Genomic DNA, 21,809 nt, shown 5'->3' on the forward strand with positions numbered 1-21,809 from the left:
ACTGAACAACTTTCCCTTCACTTTGATGTTATTTACTCATAAAATCTGGGGCCTCCCAGGTGACTCAGTGGTAAAGAATCTACCTGCCAAGCGGAAGACAGGGGTTCTATCCCTGGGTCGGAAAGATCCCCTGGAGGAGGAGGACAGGGCTACCCACTCCAGTATTCTTACCAGGATAGTCCCACGGACAGAGGAGCCTGGTGGGCTATATCCAGTCCAGGGGGTCACAGAAGAGTTAGACTTGACTTAGCAATGAAACAACAGTTAATAAAAGCTGAGTGTATTTTACCTCTTGTGTTGGCATGAAGAAACTGATCCTACTGAGAGTTCATTGCGTCTGTTTTTCTCTGCCCAGGATGTTATTCACTGCAGAGATGAGAAGGGCTCTTTTAGCAGTCTCAGTCTTGGTGTATTTATGGAAAGAGAATAACATTGTATTATTGTGGTGCTGTATTATTGTAAGTAAGATAAACAGTTTCTCCCTTTTTGTCTGTAAAGTATTTGTTTCATGTTTTCGCATTTGTCTGGATAGTTACACTGTTACATCTTTGGAGTCTGGTATTTTAGAGGAGCACTTCTCTTGGAGAAATGCAAAAAGGGGTAGGCAGAAAATGCCACAATCAATACGACTGTCCTTGGTGCCATCATAGAGGGATAAACGGTGTGTCCAGGTAGAGAGGTAGATTAAATCTGATTAGAAGGACTGTTTGCTTATGAAAAGCAGCCTGAGCTCCTTTATCAGGCTAGAGGCCAGGTCTAAAAGATAGTGCTAACTAGGGAGGGAAAAAACCCCTAAAATGCACAGGAGAGGGGTGGTTTGAAAGCAAAGGGCTGAATAGAAACTATTCCTATGTTCTGTATTTCACAGGGACAAAAACGTGACCTATTTAAACAACTGTAAGGCCTTGGGATTCCATAGGCACATATGGTATCTTGTTTACTGTGAAACCACCTCTATAATCGGAATATTCTCCTTTTTATTTTTATTTTTGGTCATCCCACACAGCCTGTGAGATCTTAGTTCCTTGACCAGGGATTGAACCCATGGCAGTGAAAGTGCTAAGACAGTCTTAACCACTGGACTGCCAGGGAATTCCCAAGAATATTCTCCTTTATGTAACTTCAATCCCTCATGCTTGACCAAACATCAGGTTCAACACTTGCTGAGAACCTGGTATGTGCCAGGCATCGGGCCATTTCTAAGGAGATAAAGTGTTAGTCATTCAGTCAGTCACTCGGTCATATCCAACTCTTTGCGACCCCATGGACTGTAACCCACCAGGCTCCTCTGACCATGGGATTTCCCAGCAAGAATCCTGGATTGGGTTGCCTTTTCCTTCTGCAGGGGATCTTCCTGACCCAGGGATCAAACCTGGGTCTCCTGCATTGCAGGCAGAGTCTTTTCCATCTGAGCCATAGTGAAAGCCAAGACATAAGCCAAGACATCTTAAAACAAAGTCACAGAGATGTGTAAAAAAACAAACGGGGGGAAAATCACAAAACAAGTTAAGCTATGAAGCAGAAGTCTGTAGGGAATGCAGACTAAAGTTAGTCTGCCCTACCATTTGTAGTAGTGAAAGAAAAGGGCGTGGGTACTTTAGTTTTGTCAGTTAGGACATGACACGGATAAGGTGCTAGGCAGGGTTCTGGGGTGAGGAGACCAGGCCCAGGCCCTCAGATGAATCACAACGCCTTGTGTTGGTGACGACACTTAACCCATCTATTTGTGGGTCATATCTTGCGTGACCCCAACATCATGACTTGAATTTTAGGGCATCTGGTGCCCAGATCCTGCTTCTGCTCCCTTGCTGAGGCGGGGATAGAGAAAGGCCGATCACACCGTGAGGACCGCTCCTCGGGTGATGGACTCCCTCAGCTTAGGCTGTGCAGTCCGTTTGTTGTCGTTCAGTCACTCGGTCATGCCCAGCTCTTTGCGACCCCATGGACCCCAGCATGTTAGGCTTCCCTGTCCCTCGCTATCTTCCGGAGTTTGCTCAAATGCACATCTATTAAGTCAGTGATGCCATCCAACCATCTCATCCTCTGTCATCCCCTTCTCCTCCTGCCTCCAGTCTTTCCCAGCATCAGGGTCTTTTCCAATGACTAGACTCTTCGCATCAGGTGGTCAAAGTATTGGAGCTTCAGCTTCAGCATCAGTCCTTCCAGTGAATGAATACTCGGGGTTGATTTCCTTTAGGATTGACAGGGACACAGTTAGCATCTTGTCACATCCTGTGGGACCCTCCCGTGGTCTGCCGTGGCCTCGTCATTCGCTCCTCCCACTTGTAAGTTCCTGGAGGGCAGGCCGGGCCCTCTCCGGGTCCACACTCGTGACTGTGGCGTTGCTGCCTGTTCGTCTTGATGTATGTGTTCTAGGATGAATCTGTGCCACCGGTGTCTTTTCTGAAGATCCTGAAACTGAACAAGACAGAGTGGCCCTACTTAGTGGTGGGAACGCTGTGCGCCGTCGCCAACGGGGCGCTCCAGCCGGCCTTCTCGGTCATCTTCTCGGAAATGATAGCGGTGAGTGTGGGAACACCACTGATGGCCGGAGTGAAGTCACTTCACCAGGAAGTCAGTTCTCATGCCAGCCCGGTCCACTCCGCAGTAAGGCAGCCTCCAGTGAAACCAAGCCAAAGGCTTTCATTCCCTGTTGAGGAAAACCGTGAGGCAAAAGAACAAGTCGGCCAGTTATGCTGTCAAGGAAATTAGACACTGCGAGGTCCCTGAAGGAGGCGTTCTAGTCACTCTCTCCGCTCGGGTGAACTGGTGTCAGGCCGTGATCCCCACCCTGTTTGTGGAGAGGAGATGCCCACCTCACAGGATGGCTGGGTGGTGAGGTGGTGGAAGAGTTCAAGTCTCAAGGGCTTAAGAGGCCGGGCTCTGGGCTCAGACCCCCTCACCATTTAATTGCTGTGCTGAGTCGCTTCAGTCATGTCTGACTCTTTGCAACCCTGTGGAGCCCAGCAGGCCCCTCTGTCCATGGGATTCTCCAGGAAAGAATACTGGAGTGGGTTGCCATGTCCTCCTTCAGGGCACCTTCCTGACCCAAGGATAGAACTTACGTCTCTTACGTCTCCTGCATTTTAAAAAAGTGGGTTCTTTACCATTAGCACCACCTGGGAAGCCCCCAATTGCCGTGCAAACTTGGGCAAACGCTTCACCTTGCTGTACCTCAGTTTGTTCATCTGTAAAACAAACCTACCTCCTAGAAAGGCTGATGATTAAGAGATGATAAAAACTATACGCCAAGAAAAATTTTTAAAAAGAGAGATGATATAAGTAACAATTAATATACAGAAAGCATTTAAGAGTGTCTACCTCAAAGTAAGCATTAAAAAGTGCTATCTACTACATCATTGTTCAGTAATCCTTACAAGGCTTGGAGAGGCTGAGACACAGAGAGAAAACTCCTACAATCCAATTGTTAAATTCCCTGAGGGATGTTTATCAGAAGTGATCAGAAATATCTAAGGCTCCATAAAATCTAACATTTATATTTTATAACCTTAGTTAATCTCTAATGTTATTGGAGAGAATTTTTGCTAGAGGTGAATTATTCCCCATCATATAAAGAATTTATTATGCTTCTGAATTGGAATGTTGGTCTACAGTTAAGACCACAAATTAAAAAAATAAATGAATTAGGGAGAACCCACCAACTGTTTTTACAGTACAGAATAAGGTAATCCCTGACTCTCTTGCAATTCAAAAACAGTGTGGGCTCTATTCATATGTGGGGGCCTCTTCTTGGTGTCAAACAGAGCTTTTGGAGATTGAGTAGAAAACAAAATAAACCAAGTCCTGCCCCCAAACAGTTTACTTTCTATTGGGACAGATACATAACACACACACACACAAAACAAGTATATTACATGTCACAGGATAGCAGGCATTTTAAAAGCACAGTCAGGCAGTGGAGGGGCTGGCAATGGGGGTGATGTATCGTGCAGTTTGGTCAGGAGGGACCTCTTTGGGCCGAGGCCCGGTGGGGTGGGGTGGGAGGCAGGTGAGGGGCAGAAGGAGTTCAGGCAGAGGGAACAGCAGGTGCAGAAGAAGAGGAATAAACATGAGAGCCTGCAGCCACCACAGTCCATGTGCAGTGTTTCAACCCATGTCAACAACCACACACAGCAAGTCCTCCACATACGAACCTCCAGGCTGTGAACTTTCAAAGATGCAAACGCACATGCCAGGCCCTGTATGCCACTGTTGTACCACTGTACTTTACAGGGCTCTGTTCTATAAGATTAAAAGGATTTCCTTCTTTTTTTGCGTTTGTTTTCTATGTGTGCATTATTTGTGCAATAAGTATTATAAACATGTTACTATGCAGCTGATGGTGTTTGTATGGGTATCTAGGCTAACTTTGTTGGATTTACAAAAAAAAATTGGACTTATGAAACTGCTCTTGGAACTGAGCTCATTCATATGTAGGGCACTTAACCTGTTCCTCAAATTCATGGAGGCAGGAAGTAGAATGGTGGGACTAGATGGCTAGGGGTGGGGTCGTGGAAGTCCCTGTTGAATGGGTCAGGATTTCATTGTGGATGATGAAGAGTTATGGAAATGGATGGTGGTGAAGGTGGCACAACACTCTGAATATCCTTCACACCACTGCGTGGTACACTTAAAATCTACCACTTAGCTAACTTGATGTGACATATATTTTACCACAGTTAGAAAAAAGACAACACATATTCAAAACCTAGTTTTTAAAATGGGATGCTCAAGCCATTGTTTCTGGGAGGAATATACAAGGTTCATGTAATCCAAGTGGGTATTTTAAATGTCCTCTTGTAGATTTTTGGACCAGGAGACGATGAAGTGAAGCAGCAGAAATGCAACATGTTCTCATTGCTTTTCTTAGGCCTGGGAATTATTTCCTTTTTTACTTTCTTCCTTCAGGTAGGTACCTATAATTTGATCTTCTTTATCGAGTCTATATTCAAGTAGAGAATATAGATTAATTATCGATTAGATTTTCATTAATTATATGTTAATATAGATTAATTATTGATTAATCAAAATCCAATAAAAGAAACAAGTTATCCAACCCTTAGCTTTGCTGCTGTATAGCACAGTGAGCTCAGCTCGGTGCTCTGTGATGACCTAGAGGGGAGGGAGGGGGGCTGAATCGGAGGGAGGCTCAAGAGGGAGGGGATTTATGTGTACTTATAGCTGATTAATGCCACTGTACAGCAGAAACTAACACATTGTAAAGCAAGTATACATCCTTCTTAAAATTTTTTAAAAATGTAAAAACCCTTAGCTTTGATTTGGAGTTTCCAAATCTTAGACTGAAATGAATTATAGACTAAGCTGGCACAAGGCTCTTTGAGAGGGCAGAGTCCTAAGTAGTAGGCATTGTGACTTCCCTGGATGCTAAGTTACATCATGTTACAGGTTGGCCCTCTGCAGACATTCATTGCCAAGGAGGAAAGAGACTTTATAATTCACAGGACAACATAAGTCCCATTTAAACGCAACAAGACATAAACTGAAACAAAAATCAGTAAACAGCACTCTCTTTTTGAAACTGAAAGCGTTAGTTGCTCAGTTGTGTCTGACTCTTTGCAACCCCATGGACTGTGGCCCAGCAAGTTCCTCTGTCCATGAGATCATCCAGGCAAGAATGCTGGAGTGAGTAGTCATTCCCTACCCTGGGGGATCTTCCCGACCCTAGAATCAAACCTGGGTCTCCCACATTGCAGGCAGATTCTTTACTATCTAAGCCACCTTACTTTTTACATAATATCAAGAAACTTCTCTGATCTTTTCTTCCCTAATTGATGAACTCTTTGAAAGAATGAACATTATACTGCATTTAGATATTATAGACCTGCCCAAAATGAACTAATAAACTCTGTACTTGTCTACCTAGACTTTTACCAGTGGCCTTTTGTCTCTTTAACTCAGTGCCTTTCTAGTACAATCCATTAAGTCCACAAAATATTTCCTAGTCATGCCTAGTGTATTTCTCTTTTGCTGTTGTTGAGCCAGTGGTAAAAGTAAGCCAAGCTTTTTGTTTAGGAATGATTGCCTTGCTGGTGGCAGCTCAGTGTCCAATGTAGTCACAAGCCCCGGTATGTTAGGGAGTGGAGCTAGTTACAAACACGTGCTGCACCAACAGTGGGCAGATGGCCAGGCCTTGAGCAATCTGCCAGCAAAGGTACTCTAGGAAATCAGCGAGCTCTAGGCCTGGACTCCAGGGGTACTGACCACCCATCTTCTCGGCTTAGTGATATGTGCTCCCAAAGAGCACCCCACATGCCTGCACCAACACTCAACGTGGCTGGAGACCCATCCCGGGGCCCCGGAAGCAAGCCCAGCTGTGGACATCTGGGCTGCTCTCTGTAATTAGAAAGAGGGAAGTGTCTGGCAAGGATGCTGGGAGAAGACAAGTAGACTGACCGTTGGCTGATCTGAGAGCAAGCAGAGCTGTGACGGGGAAGCAGCAAACTCACTTGGAGCCAGCACTAGAGACATCTGTCTGCACCAGGGGTCCCCAGCCTCCAAGATCTAACTCCTGATGATCTGAGGTGAAGCTGATGTAATAATAATAGGAATAAAGTGCACAATAAATTGTAATGCTCTTGCATGATCCCCAAACCATTTCCCCACCCCATCTGTCAAAAAATTGTCTTCCATGAAACTGGTCCCTGATGCCAAAAAGCTTGGGGACCAATTTTTGTTGTTGTTTTTCAGCCACACATTTGTGTCTGACTCTTTGCAAATCCATGGACTGCAGTATGTCAGGCCTCCCTGTCCTTCACTGTCTCCCAGAGTTTACTCAAACTCATGTCCATTGAGTTGGTGATGCCATTCAACCATCTCATCCTCTGTCACCCCCTTCTCCTCCTGCCTTTAGTCTTTCCCAGCATCAGGGTCTTTTCCAGTGAGTCAGCTCTTCGCATCAGGTGGACAAAGTATTGGAGCTTCAGCTTCAGCATCAGTCCTTCCAATGAACATTAAGGATGATTTCCTTTAGGATTGACTGGTTTGGTCTCCTTGCAGTCCACGGGACTCTCACGAGCCTTCTCCAGCAACATAAGTCAAAAGCATCAATTCTTTGGCACTCAGCCTTCTTTATGGTCCACCTCTCATATCCATACATGACTACTGGAAAAACCATAACTTTGACTAGATGAACCTTTGTTGGCAAAGTGATGTCTCTGTAAACTACAGGAGCCAAAATTCATCCCAGCATAGAATTTTGTTACTTGCATTGGAGACCGTTTTGCTTCAAGCAGTAGGTACACTCTGAAGGTTGTAATTAAGACAATATTATTCTCCCTGAGATGTTGTCCATGAGAGTTTTTAAAAGGAAATCTCTTTAGAATGGGTCAGAAGCCAATTTCTAAGACACATTTACAGATTTTGGTCTTAGGATTCTATTGCATACCAATGATTTACCAGTATACGAATTTTTTATTTTTGTTTTTTTATGGAAGTGGAGTTGATTTACAATGTTAATTTCTGCTGTACAGCAAAATGATTCAGTTACACATATATAAGCATTTTAAAATATTCTTTTCCATATGGTTTATCATAGGATTCTGAATATAGTTCTCTTTGCTGTGTAGTAGGTCCTTGCTGTTTATCTATTCCAATTGTAATAGCATACATCTAGCAGCACATGAATTTGAAGCTGGGACTTTGAGTTAGTATCTGATCATAGACTTTGTTATTTGAATAGTTGAGTCATATATAAATATTATAGAATTCCATGTGAATACACACACTTGTGTCAGAATGCTTGTGATGATTAAGAGAGACAAGAGCCTTTCTTCCTGCCCAGGGCTTCACGTTTGGGAAGGCTGGTGAGATCCTCACCACGAGGTTGCGGTCAATGGCTTTTAAAGCGATGTTGAGACAGGTAGGTGTGCGCGCCAGGGCACTGTTTTCCTTTCCTTTCGGGCCTCACTGTGCTGCCCTCTGTACTGTGGGTCCCGGGTGTTCATGTAGGCACTGGTCAGATCCCTGCTAGTTGTACTAGTCCTTCAGCATCCAAAGACCTCTTAGGGTTTTCGTGGGAATAGGCTTAGTTTATGTAATAAATAGGGGCTAGCAACAGCAGTATGTCATGACTTTGGGGGCTTATTTTGCAGCTCCCTCTATCCACGTGGATACTCTCACTTCAAGGATCTGTCTGTGTTTTCTGGATTCTGTGCAGGCCCTCGGAGTCACTTGAGACACCAGGATGCCTTTCAACAAAGGCAACAGTGGTTGGCAGGGTTTCTGCCCAACAGTTGATGCGACTTACTATGGGCGTCACCACGTGTTGATCATTGAGTTTTGTTTGACCTCTTCTTCCATGTTGGTTCACTCCAGCGTCACTCACTATGTCCCAGATGGTGTGCTGGTCTTGGGACTATCACGTGCATTGTGGGCCCCGTCAGGAGGGTGACGCCTAGTATAGGACTCGTGGGAAGATGTGCAGGCATGAATTCTCTATTTTATAGAGAAGGCTTAAGAGAGGGCCAGAATATTTTCCATGTAGTTGACAGGAACGGATGACATTCTGGCTCACAGGAGGGCACAGGGCTGGTATCATATTCTGTGCAAGACTTTTTTCAGTGTCTTTTAAACTGTTGCTATGTAGGGAAAATTATTTTATATGAAACTAAAAGATTCTGTGGATGAGGGGCATATAATTAAAATCATATCTAAGACTTTAAATTTTTTAAATTTTATTTCTTTCTTTATTTTTGGTGGCACTGAGTCTTCGTTGCTGTTCAGGCTTTTCTCTAGTTGCTGCAAGAGGGGCCTCCTCTCGAGTTGTGGTGCATGGGCTTCTCGTGCCGCAGTGCACGGACTCTGGGGCATACACGGGCTTCAGTAGTTGGGGCTCCCGGACTCTAGAGCACAGGCTCAATAGTTGAGGTGCACAGGCTTTGCGTTGACCCACGGCATGTGGGATCTTCTTGGGCCAGGGATCAAACTCGTCTCCTGCATTGGAAGGTGGATTCTTTACCACTGAGCCACCAGGGAAGCCCTAAGATAGTCTCTTTCATCCTTGCTTCAAATAAACACAGCAAAACATGGTGAGAAACCAGGGCTGATGATCTCACGCCTCGAATTTAGAAGAAAGAGCCATGTCCAACCCAGCTCCGCCACCCTTTGTGAGCGGAGTGGCCCCATCGGGGAGCAGGTGTTGGGGGAACAGGTTTGAGGAGTGGGTGGGTGGACCCGCAGGCACCGCGGTCTCCGGAGAAGCTGGCGGTGAGCTTGGCTGCTATCTGGATAAGCCCCGCACCCATGGTGTGCTTTCCGGGCACAGCTGGGAGGGGTCCTGTGGGCTCCCACTGTGTGTTCAGGGCAGAGACCCGGGCTCCCCGCCACATGGGAGGTCTCCCCTAAACTCCAACAGCCAAGTTCAGAGTGGGTACTTCCTCAGCATTGAGAGTTTGAGATGCTTCATCCGATTTTTCTCTGCTTGTTTTAATCTGGAACTAATTTAAAGGTGTATCGTGTGCCTTAGGACATGAGCTGGTTTGATGATCATAAAAACAGTACTGGTGCACTTTCTACAAGACTTGCAATGGATGCCTCGCAAGTCCAAGGGGTATGTAGACCTCATTCTACTACTGTTTTTCTTTGACTTGGTTTGGGAGAAACACATGGCATAGCTGCCACCTTTAAACTGTCTCAGCTGCAAATAACAGAAAACTCAAACTGGTCTGAACAACAAAGAGGAAGGTTAGACTTCAGGACTGATGGATCCATTGGCTCACAAGTGTCCAAAAGGACCCAGGACTCTGTCTGTTGACTCTCAGCAGCTTTCAGTCCTCAGAATTGGCTTCACCCCGAGGCTCCTTCCCTTGTGGCCACAAGGTGGCTTCTGGGAGCAACCGGAGCTATAAGCCTCCTTGTTTTTCATCCAGTGGAAGAGAAGGCATACCTGGACCTCAACCACCAAATGAACACCCTTCCTTTAAATCTAACTTAGACTAATTTGGGCCACATACCCAACCCTGAACCAATAACTGGCTCCGGAGGGTGTCGCCCTCTCCCTGGCTTTTGCCTCCAGCCTTGGGGCTGAGGCCTGTTACACAAAGCTCATTGCTTCTGCACAATGCAGGATGTCACCTGTAATGTCCCTATGACATCCCTTGTTTTCTGATTGGTGGAAGCAGTACTTTATCTTTATGAAGGTTTTCCAGGGGATGGTCTCTTAGGATCTGTCCCCTTTGCAACTTGATGGTCTCTTGGAGCTCATGAGCCTCCCTCTGATACAAGTGAAGCAGACAGGCTTTAAAATGACCAGAGTGTCAGGTTTATTTCCTCATTAAACATTGCCTTCAGGAAAAAGTGTATGTGCCCCATAGCCTCTCCCCAAAGCAGAGCAGTGATGACCTGGTTCTGTGATGCTGAATCCCTGTGGTCAGGAAAGGAGTGAGAGTTGAAAGGCACAGCCAGAGAACAAGCGGCAGAGCCTCCCGAGTGATGTGGGAGACTCCTCTGGGGACCTGATGCGAAGAGCCGACTCATTAGAAAAGACCCTGATGCTGCATGAGATCAAGGACGGGAGGAGAAGAGGGTGACAGGCAGACAGGAGTATGAGCAAACTCTGGGAGACAGTGAACGACAGGGAAGCCTGGCATGCTGCAGTCCATGGGGTCGCAAACGAGTTGGCCACGACTGAGCAACTAAACAATAACAACAATCTTGGGTTTATTGTAATGAAAGAGAGCAAATGTTAGCACAGGCATGAATCCCTGTCTCATGGTTCTGGCCAGGAGGCTGAAGGCTGCAGCTCACAGATCTGCAACTTCAACTACAGCTCCCTCTCTTCTTTTGCTCATCCAGGCCACCGGGACCAGGTTGGCTCTGATTGCACAGAATACGGCTAACCTTGGAACTGGTATTATCATAGCATTCATCTACGGTTGGCAATTAACCCTTTTGCTGTTATCGGTTGTTCCAATTATTGCTGTATCAGGAATTGTTGAAATGAAATTGCTGGCTGGAAATGCCAAAAGAGATAAAAAGGAACTGGAAACTGCTGGAAAGGTGGGTCAAATAAGGCTTCAGTGGATATAAGTATGGTTGTTAAGACATGGGTTTGATTTGATTGATTTGTTACAACATGCATGTTTTGATAATGTTAGTGCTCCCTACAACTAATAGTGGTCAATACTGAGTTTGAAATATCTTACTGTATCAATGCCTAGAACTCGAAAATGGGATAATTAATGTAAAACTTTTAGCATATAGAAAGTGCTATATTCAGAGAATTTCTGAGCTTTCAGAGCTTGTTTTACCTTTTACTTTGTACACTGATGCCATTGTTAGGACAAAGGTTACCCCTGTTTTACAGATGAAGAGGCAGAGAAATAGAAGTCTAGTGTGCGAAGTAGACAGTCCTGTTCTTGGTTGTGATTTCTGTAGTTAAGCTAGGCAGCCACCAGAGGGCAGTAATGCTCAGATTTGTGATTCTAATTGTAATGGCAATTGGGCACACACTTAAGCTTGGACCTTACTTTGAGCCAGTTATTGTTCTAAGTATTTATATGTTCCAACTCATCCTCACAAGAATCCTATGAGTCAAGTACTAATGTTTTGCCAATTTTACAAATGCGGAACTCAAGAATGAAACAAGTTAAAGGCATGGCTGGGATTCAAGTCCTAGTCTATTTCAAAGTTCTTTACTATATAGCCTCTTCATATGGGTTTAAATGTGTCTAAACCTACATTTTATTTAGACGTACATGTATTTAAATGTTAAATGTAGACAACAACCGGGAATTTTTTTTACTCTTACTTATGTAAATATTATGCTCTACTGAAACATTAAGAAATGAAGAAATAGTGAAAATTGTGATGTAGTTTCTACAGCACAGCCTTTGCAAAGCCTTTTCACAGACAATACTACCTAGGCCTTAATACAGTTATGGTTACTCGAGGTGGGGCAGATTGCATGTCTCGCTCATGGGGAAGAAAAGCAGTCAGCATGATTCCCAGACTTCAGCTCTCATACCCAGAGTCCTGGAAGACCCTCTTGGCTGTGGCTGTGGCTCCTTTATGGCATCATTTCCTTGTTTGTCACCACTAAAAACCACCCCACAGTGTGTGTTCCCTTTCTCCTGAACCCTACTGCTTTTCACATTTCAGAAGGGAAACTGTCATTTTTCTTAGACCAGTTACATGGAAGAAGACATCTTAAATCTAGTTGATAGAGCCTCACTTCTGTTAAAAATGGCCAATGACACTGAAAGTAGGCAGGGTTTTCTGGCAGGAGTAGGGCGGTTAGGATGGAACAGCGTGGCAAACAAAACACCATCTTGGATCATCCGTCCTAGCGTTGTAGCCACAGGGTATATCACACTGGAGAAGATCCCCCACTTCTCTGGCCCTCAGTTTTCACTTATGTAACGTGAGAAATTGTACCAGATAATGTCCCAGGTTCCTTTCAGCTACTACTCTGTCGTTTCAGGCATCAGAGGATGAACAACTCACATTGACCCATCTGAAATATTTTTAGTAGCTACTTTAACCTCATAAGGGTTCTTTTTTTTTTTAATGAGAGGTTAGAAATTGTAGATACTAATTATCAGCAATTCAATCATATTGCAATTTGGTTTACTGTGTCAACTCCTGATTAACCCAAAATGAGGGTTAGAAAGGTCTTGGAATCTCTGCCGCCCCCTCTCCCCCGGCCTCTGCTCTTCTGCCACATCACTGTTTTTTGGTGTTTTTCTAAAGTTCTCATTGACCTGTGTGCAGATTAGTCATGTTCAGGAACATGGGGACTTGGGATAATTTCCCATTTTCATTTTCCAGAAAAGGCTTAGTAATGAGGGTGTTGGTTGCTGGACTGGGAAGAAGGGAGGGAGGCTGTTTAGTCACCCTCTTGACTCAGGCCCTGCCTGCTGACTGAGATGAGGGGCCTACTGAACCACAGTGAACCCTGGAAGCACTTAATCCAGGGACCAGAAAACGAGAAGTTGGGTGGAGAGTCCTAACAACTAGTTTCTCCTTGTGTCAATTACAAAGCAGGGAAAGTAGAAGAGCATAATGGGTTAAGAGCAGGGACTTGGTATCAAACAGCCTGGTAGGGAATCCTGTCCCGCCTACTCATGAACTCTGGAGCCTTCGTCCCCTCACCTGTGCAAACAGGAATAAGAACACGGACCTCACAGGCTTGTCACATGAGGTAATATCTGGCACAGAGTAAAAGCCAATCTGTATTCTCTATTCAGGGGCTTCCAAGATGGTTTAGCGGTGGAGAATCCACCTGCAATTCGGGAGATGCAGGAGATGTGGGTTGGGAAGATCCCCTGGAGGAGGAAATGGCAACCCACTCCAGTATTCTTGCCTGGGAAATCCCATGGATGGAGGAGCCGGGCAGGCTACAGTCCATGGGGTCACACAGAGTCAGACAGGACTGAGCACATTCTCTATTCCGGCTGTGATTACTGTTAGATGTTTCATTTATAATAAAGATAAAAGGCTCTTCAGCTTGAAGTATTGAATATCTTTCTTTTATCAGGTTCCAGAAGCTGAGAACTGAGATAAAAGTCTCCAACCTAAGATTTCGTTTTAGATTTTTGTCTCATGCTCCTTGTGCCAATGGTTTAGATGAGTCAACTGGAGAACTCTGATTTAGGCTAAATAGCAGAGTCACAGACAATTAACTTCAGTCAGGGGTGGTTTAGCTGTCACAGTCAGAAAACTGCTCTGGCGGGTTTGGGTCAAAGGGTTTGCTATAAGCACATGCGGGAGTGAGGGGAACACAGACAGCTGATGGTAACTGCAGGGCCCCCAGCAGCTCCTCTCTTAAAGCCGCTAGCTCTCTCATCTCTGAGTCTGTTCAGACATTTGTTCTGTTCCTCAGTCACTGAATATTCAGGCCAGCTTCCTACACATGCTCTGGTGACCTTCACCTCTGTATCTGCAGGCCCTCCCAAGTCACAGAGTTGCCTTCAAGTGCAGAAACTAAATCCAAGTGGCCTAAATCAGTCAGAGGTCTGTCCTGGTTTCATCATTAAGGCCAGGTCGTAGTGTTTACAGTTGGAATGTTCTCAAATGAGGATAAGCATTTTTTTTCCTAAGAAGCAGTGTACCTTAGGGAAGAAATGATTGCACCTTCAGTAGGCTCTTAGAAGTCACTTGGGGGTTCCCAGGTGGCTCAGTGGTGAAGAACCCACCTGCCAACACAGGAGACATAAGAGATGCAGGTTCGATCCCTGAGTGTGGGAGATCCCCTGGAGGAAGAAATGGCAACCCACTCCAGGATTTTTGCCTGGAGAATCCCAGGGTTAGAGGAGCCTGGTGGGCTACAGTCCATGGGGTCTCAGAGAGTCGGACATGACTAAAGGACTTAGCATGATTATCTCTTCCAAGATCCTACCCTATAAAGAAAGCGAAGTCACACAGGGGTTTGACTAAAGCCAGTCAAGTAACTGCCTGGTGGCAAGGCTGGGAACAGAATTTGGTTTCATGTCCAGACCACTGTCCGTGCCCTAAGCTGATCCGTCTCTCAGCCTAGGGCACAGGAAGGCTTGCTCACCGTACATAATAGTGCAGCCAGTGGGGCTTTGAAGATGCCCCAGGCTTCTCACAGAGCTTGTCTTGAATAACACACTATGCCCATGCTCTGCAAACTGAAGGAATAGGAAACTCATCAATGGAAACTTTGGAGTTCTTTGGACAGAGCCCTGAGACTTATTTATATATATTACATATATATAATAAATACATGTATATTTATCATTTATTTATTTCAGAAGTAGTATTATTTATTATTTCAGAAGCATTTATTATTTCAGAACTAAAAGCCCCAATTCTTTTTTTTTTTTTTTAAGCCCCACTTCTAATCAAGGTCTGTCCTACGTTACAGATTGCAACAGAGGCAATAGAAAATATTAGGACAGTCGTGTCCTTGACCCAGGAAAGAAAATTTGAATCCATGTATGTTGAAAAATTGTATGGAGCTTACAGGTAATGAGCATATGATTGTTACTAAGAACCTAGTATTATTGATTGCAAATTTTAGGCTGAATTTTTGATTGCAGTTTTTATTGCTGTTGCAAATAATGATATGCTTATAAGGATAGCCTTTTTTCAATAATTATCTCACTGAAAACAAGTAATTTTTTGATGCAGTTGGACTATAAGATTGGATTTTTACATCTCTTATAAAATAGTATGATTGGGTCTCTGAGAGCTAACAGGAACAGAGGGCTGCACGAGTACTTTTTTTTTTTTTTTAACCAGTGCAGGCAACATAAACAACCCATCTGGTGATTCAGGGTAAACATTCTTTTAGGCAGTTGCTCAAGCCTTTATTTTCTTTGGATTGTGTAAGACTAAACCAAAGATGAGACTTGCTTTGGGGTTAAACAGTTTCCATTGTTTTCTGGATGAGGGCCAGATCCACCCTATCCTGAAAACAAAGACACAGTCTGTTTCTCTCCTTTATTCTTGAGCAACTCAACAAGTCTCCAGCATCTGTTTGCCACTTGTTCCAACTAGGGCCGGTTCTCATGAATGAATATATTTTAGCACTGACAGGCCCGAACCCGAGCTGAATCACAACTCTGTGGACCAGAACAGTGGTTTTGGACACTTACCTATTTGGACAGAGATAGTTGTGAATTTCTCAGTGTAGCCACCTTCTTAGCTATGTATACTTCATGTGTCGACGTTTCTCTGTCCCTTTGATGTCTGACATACATGTCAGTAGCACTGTAAATTGTTCAGTAACATTAAGTATTGTAATACTGCTTACAGCACATAAGTCAAACTAGCCAAATAAGTAATACTTTGAATTTTCCCTCTTACCAAGTGCCTTCCTTCTAATCTGAAAGTAAATAAATTACTGTTCTTTTGGAGGATTTAGAATAATGAAGTGTAATAAAGTAGCGAAACTAGTAGTAGAAGATAGCATGAGGTCTAATTAGAAATGGTGTAGAACAAATTGTGCTGGGGCTGGCGGGATCCAGTTCCAGGAAGAAGTTCTGATGTGCCTGTGTAGATCTCGCTGACCCTACTTTTCCAAATCCAAAGCATGAACAGACTATAATCCAAAACATAAGAGACTATAACTAGTCACAGAAGACGAGATAATATTAGACAATCGAATTTAGATCATTCAAACTTCAGTCTTAACTCTGACATCCTTTATTTTTAACACAACAATCATGTTTATGTCATGTGTTGAAGGTCTGAATTACTAGATATTCATGTGTAATAAGAATAGCAACTATCATTTGAACATCCACTGTGAGCTAGGTACTGTGCTAGACATTTATATTGTGTATTTAGATCTCAAAGCAGTTTTGTGTATCCTGGTTATCCCCCTCTTACAAATCAGAAAGCTGATATATAGAGAGGTTAAATCACCTCCTCTGATTATAATTGGGAGCAGGTAGACTTACTTACCAAGTAGACTAAACTTAGAAGTTGTGCTGTTTGTATAACCCAGTGTTAAAGAGACTAAAGAGATGGTTACAGATATACTAATCTGCTTTTCAGGAATTCTGTGCGGAAGGCACATGTCTATGGGATTAGTTTTAGTATTTCACAAGCATTTATGTATTTTTCCTATGCTGGTTGTTTCCGATTTGGTGCCTATCTCATCGTAAATGGACACATGCGCTTCAGAGATGTTATTCTGTAAGTAATTTTTAAAAAAAATTTATTGACATTATTCCATAACAGAGTTTCAGTAGGTCTATGCAAAAGTTTTTAGTAGGATGAAAAACTAATTTATGATGAAGCCAGAGAGTTGAATCTACTCCAAAAATTGGACGTCGTCGGTACTCCAAGGGTAGTTTCATTTATCGAGTGGACTGAAGTCAGCCAAGCTAGTGTACGCAATCATAAACCAGACTTCTAGTAATACATAGAAGGACAGGAGGATAACCAGTATTCTCAATGTGGAAATAAAACATAATTAGAAAACTTCAAGAGGTTAAATAGCTTCCTATTTATGGGCAACCAACGATGGCCTTGCCAGTGGGATAGGAATGCATGACTGAAATCTGGGAAAGATTCTCTTCCCTAACCAGACCTGGGATGACCCTGCCCACTCTTGCCTCTTAGCCTTTCTATTGTCTTGGTTTCCAAGGCTAACCAATGGTCTTTCAAAATATGCCAAATACATTCAATTAGGTTGCAGTCTAGTCTTGCCAAGGGGAAGCTATTCTTTTAAGATCACTTGGCATATTTCTGGTGTGATGGGATGATTTTTAAAGCAGTAGCAAACAACTTTAAAAAAAGGAAAAACAGGGTCAAGACAGACAAAGTGAAAGAGTTTACAAGCTGTTCTTTTGTTTTCAATCAAAATTAAAATAACCATGAAAAAGAAATATGTATCTTTGCATCAGTCAGGATCCTAGCAGGGACAAGTGATCTTGCAACGTACGGGGTCTCTCTAATTGGGACAGTAGCGTTGACATATATAAATTACCATGTATAAAATAGCTAGCTAGTGGGAAGCCGCTCTATAGCACAGGCTCGGGACTCTGTGATGACCTAGAGGGGAGGGCCGGGGTGGAGGAGGGAGCTCAAGAGGGAGGGGGTACATGTCTACTTAGACCTAATTCACACTGTTGTACAGCAGAAATTAACACGACATTTAAGGCAATAATCCTCCAGTTAAAACAATGCAGGGTCTGTTTTTAAAGGTGTGAGAGGTATCGAGGTCAGCAGTGCCTAACTAGGAACCATCAAGATGTTCAGTTCAGTTCAGTTCAGTTCAGTCGCTCAGTCGTGTCCGATTCTTTGTGACCCCATGAATCGCAGCACGCCAGGCCTCCCTGTCCATCACCAACTCTCGGAGTTTACTCAAACTCATGCCCATCGAGTTGGTGATGCCATCCAGCCATCTCATCCTCTGTCGTCCCCTTCTCCTCCTGCCCCCAACCCCTCCCAGCATCAGGGTCTTTTCCAAGATGCTACTTAAGCCTAAAGGGCAAGAGGAGGGAGGGATTTTTAGAACCCAGCACGCGGTCTGGGGGGAACACCAAAACTATCCACCAGACAAGGGACCAACACAACAAACGCCCTGGCCCCTCTCCTCCAGCCTCCATCCCTACTGTGCTGGTCCTTGCCAAATGCCACCAGGAGCCAGAGGAACAGGAAACCTTTCGACGCAGACCCTGTAGGTCAGCCTCTAAGGCACAGAGGAAGGAGGATGGTGTCAGGTAGAGATGGAGAGTAGAAAGTGGTTTTGGAGAGACAGATGCAAACAGCCAGTTGGGAATTACCACTTGGAGTATGCATACTGTCTAGAAAAACGCCATCGAAGAAATTGGCCCTGCTTTTGAAAGCTGTCTTATTTTTATCTTTAAAATGTTAAATTCTGGGTAATTGGAAGATAGCCTTTAAAGTCTTTCATACTAAGGCTGCATGGCAGGCTCTATAGGAAGGTCAGTCAGGCAGCTAGCTACAGGTGAGCTGTTCATCTCTCTCTGAAAATTTGATTTTTGGTCATCAACCTTCTCATGTATTTACATGAATACTCTACCCACCATCCCCAGCCTTGTGTACTTAAAACACACTTTAATAATTAGGTTTACACTTTGCTGCACAGCAATAATTAATGCAGTCTTGTAAATCAATTATACTTCAATTTTTTAAAAAGAATTTAAAAATAGAAAAAAATTAACTTACAAACCAAAACAAGAAGCCAAGTGCCATGATACCCAGCCCAGAATTATCTAATCCGTATCAGGGTTACAGAAGCAAAGCAGAGACAATTCAGTGCATGGAGTTTGATTCAATTTGATTCAGGTTTTTTCAAGTTTGTGGAACTTTAGTCTCACTTATTTGAATGTAGCTCAAAGAGACAAAACAATACAAACAGCTTAAAAAAAAACCTTAGAAGTTTGGGGGAAATTTTTTTTAAGTTCTCCATTATTATTAGAGATCTTCCTACCCTCCTCTTTCTTTGGGGAGCTCTGATGCTAGAAGTAAATAGCTTTGTAAATGGCACTAATTGTAAAGAACCCACCTGCCAATTCAGGAGACATTAAGGGATGAAGTTTCGATCGATGGGTCAGGAAGATCTCCTGGAGGAAGGCACAGCAATCCACTCCAGTATTCTTGCCTTGAGAATCCCATGGACAGAGGAGCCTGGTGTACTGTGGGGTCACAAAGATTCGGACACGACTGAGCGACTGAGCATGCACATGCAGATCTCAGGATCTTTAGTTCTTCCTAGATGTTATCATCCATATCCATTCTCTGAATTGGAGAATAGACCTTTAGTTTAAGAGGATTGCTTTCTGAGGGTTGTAGCAATAGATATTTTACTTATAAGAGAAAAGCTGTAGTAAAGGCTTATTTTGCCTAGTAAGAATTCTTTTAGCATAGTGCCGATGATTATCATTTGCCCAGCGGAGAGGTGGGGAGTGGGGGTGTGGAAGCCACTGTCTGGAGGTCAGGGCTGTAGAGTCAGGAGGAAGTCTCACTCCTGATCTGGTCCACCCAGTCCCTTCAGCACCCAGAGCTCCAGTTCCCTCAACTCCAAACAGGGTAAGCAGCTAATCAGTAGAATTACCTGAGAATTATCAGTAGAATCATCACAACTCTGATTGTCTGATCAGCAGCTTCTGGAGAGAGAAGAACTTTACAAAGTTCCATGAAATCCAGGAAATGAGAAGTCCTGAAGGAAGTCAGAGCATGCTTAGTTGTGTCCAATTCTTCATGACCCTGTGGACTGCCACACGCCAGGCTTCCCTGTTCACTATCTCCCAGAGTTTGCTCAAGCTCATGTCCATCGAGTCGGTGATGCCATCCAACCATCTCATCCTCTGTCATCCCCTTCTCCTCCTGCCCTCAGTCTGCCAGCATCAGGGTCTTTGCCAGTGAGTCAGCTCTTACATAAACTAATTTTCAAAATTCCTCTGCTTCCATCTAGGGTGTTCTCAGCGATTGTGTTGGGCGCCGTGGCTCTAGGACATGCTAGTTCCTTTGCTCCAGACTATGCTAAAGCGAAGCTGTCTGCAGCCCACTTATTCAAGCTGTTTGAAAGACAACCCTTGATTGACAGCCACAGTGAGGAAGGCCTGAGGCCCGTGAGTTCCTTGCTGTCTCATGAGCACTTGGTTAATTTTTTCCTCAAGGTTTTCTGTCTGCTAGATCATGTCGACTGGAAAAAAAAAAAAAAAAAAGCATAATGTGAGAGTTGTGAGTTAAGTTTTATTTGGGGCAAAATGAGACCAATAGCCGGGAGACAACACCTCAGATATCTCTGAGAGACTGCTCCACAGTTTTCCATTTGATTTTACTGAAGGAGGTACCTGCCGTCAGGCACACATTTTGGCAGAGGTTTTCTGCTAGTCACAAGTAACAGATGTCTCTGCTAATGGTTTTAGTGCTTTTCTAGTTATGAGAAGATGCAAGAAACTGGGTTCATAAAATTTTCTCCTGAAAATGTCTGTCTGCAGGCCTGTTCTGCCGGTGTTTTCCCAGAGCACAGGGTGCCTCATTCCTGATCTCTGCCCTGAACCCCTTTCAGGGGGTGTTGAAGGTCAGCGGTTGCAGCAGTTTGTGGCTTAGCCTTTGTAGATGAGAGGCAGATGTCAAGTGGCAATCGTAACCTCGGGATAAATTTGCAGTGATTATGCTGACTTTGACTTCATTAGCTTTGTGATAGTTACAGGGCTAATAATATTTGGCCAACTTTCCTGGCATTTTCAAATTTCATAGGGGGTTGCAAGGATTCTGAAGTTGAGCACATCAAAAGTTAAAAAAAACAACCACCAAATATCCAGATTGTACTAGAACGAAATAATTTCCATGAAAATTGAGTCGTTCCTGCAGGGAAGGTATGTGGCTTTAATTTTGTAACTGCATTAGCAATTTGGCTTTCATCACCTGGTGTAATGGCTGTGTTGTGAAGTGGTAAGACAGCTACTTTATTCAGAGTAGGAGGAATAAGGCTTTACTGTCTCCAAGCTTAGCTCTCGGTGTTCTTTGCATAATACAAGCCACTGCACATTCTAATGTGAAGCAGCGTGGGTAAAGAGATGGGGACTTATGCACCATTTTGGGGACTTTATCAACTAATTCCTGTTATAATAAAATTACTGTGCCGAGTGAGTGAGTTAGAGAGGCCGCAGGGCTTGAGTTAAGGGCTGTCCCCCGACTGCTCTAAATCCCCACGCCTTCGAGCCTGGAGCCTTTGACTTGGCTTCTGCTGCAAAGTCATCATGTGGGAACACTAAATATTTGTCTTCAGTGACACAGAAGTTTTGAGCTATGACTCTCTTTAACCTGAACCCCTGGTTCCCATCTTCATTTTGTGTATATGACAACTCTAAAATATGCTCTCTTTAACCTGTAGCCCTGGTTCCCGTCTTCATTTTATAAAAATTTGCTACCAATACTAACTGGTGCCACCACTTGTACTGAACACAGATTTTATGTTACTCTGCTGTAGTGTCTGTTAAAGCTTCCTTGAATTTATACTTTTTATTCCAATGATTTATCAGACTAATTATAGTAGCAATATAAACATACCTATTTTTTAGGATAAGTTTGAAGGGAATGTGACACTTAATGAAGTCGTGTTCAGCTACCCCAGCCGGCCAAACGTGCCTGTGCTTCGGGGGCTGAGCCTGGAGGTGAAGAAGGGCCAGACGCTGGCCCTGGTGGGCAGCAGCGGCTGCGGGAAGAGCACGGTCGTCCAGCTCCTGGAGCGGTTCTACGACCCCTTGGCTGGCACAGTGGTGAGCATGCTTTCTGAGATCAGTAACCTGATTTAAGGCACTATCGGACAAGACCTATCATCTTAATGAAAAAATGATCACATTCTGTGGATCCCAAATTGGTGCCCACAGTCAGACAAACAT

General features: G+C 44.0%; 1 protein-coding gene across 1 annotated transcript in view; it reads left to right on the forward strand.

Annotated features, from left to right (window-relative positions):
* Positions 1-21,809, forward strand: part of ABCB4 (ATP binding cassette subfamily B member 4) — a 69,317-nt gene that overhangs the window by 41,301 nt on the left and 6,207 nt on the right. Inside the window, exons 16-24 of the mRNA XM_065938963.1 lie at positions 2,377-2,523; positions 4,804-4,908; positions 7,802-7,879; positions 9,485-9,568; positions 10,813-11,016; positions 14,846-14,946; positions 16,483-16,623; positions 19,874-20,030; positions 21,489-21,686. Of these exons, the coding sequence (XP_065795035.1) occupies positions 2,377-2,523; positions 4,804-4,908; positions 7,802-7,879; positions 9,485-9,568; positions 10,813-11,016; positions 14,846-14,946; positions 16,483-16,623; positions 19,874-20,030; positions 21,489-21,686 (1,215 nt within the window). The remainder of the gene's footprint in view (positions 1-2,376; positions 2,524-4,803; positions 4,909-7,801; positions 7,880-9,484; positions 9,569-10,812; positions 11,017-14,845; positions 14,947-16,482; positions 16,624-19,873; positions 20,031-21,488; positions 21,687-21,809) is intronic.

Source organism: Muntiacus reevesi, chromosome 6, assembly GCF_963930625.1.
Source record: "Muntiacus reevesi chromosome 6, mMunRee1.1, whole genome shotgun sequence".
Classification (NCBI taxonomy): Eukaryota; Metazoa; Chordata; class Mammalia; order Artiodactyla; family Cervidae; genus Muntiacus; species Muntiacus reevesi.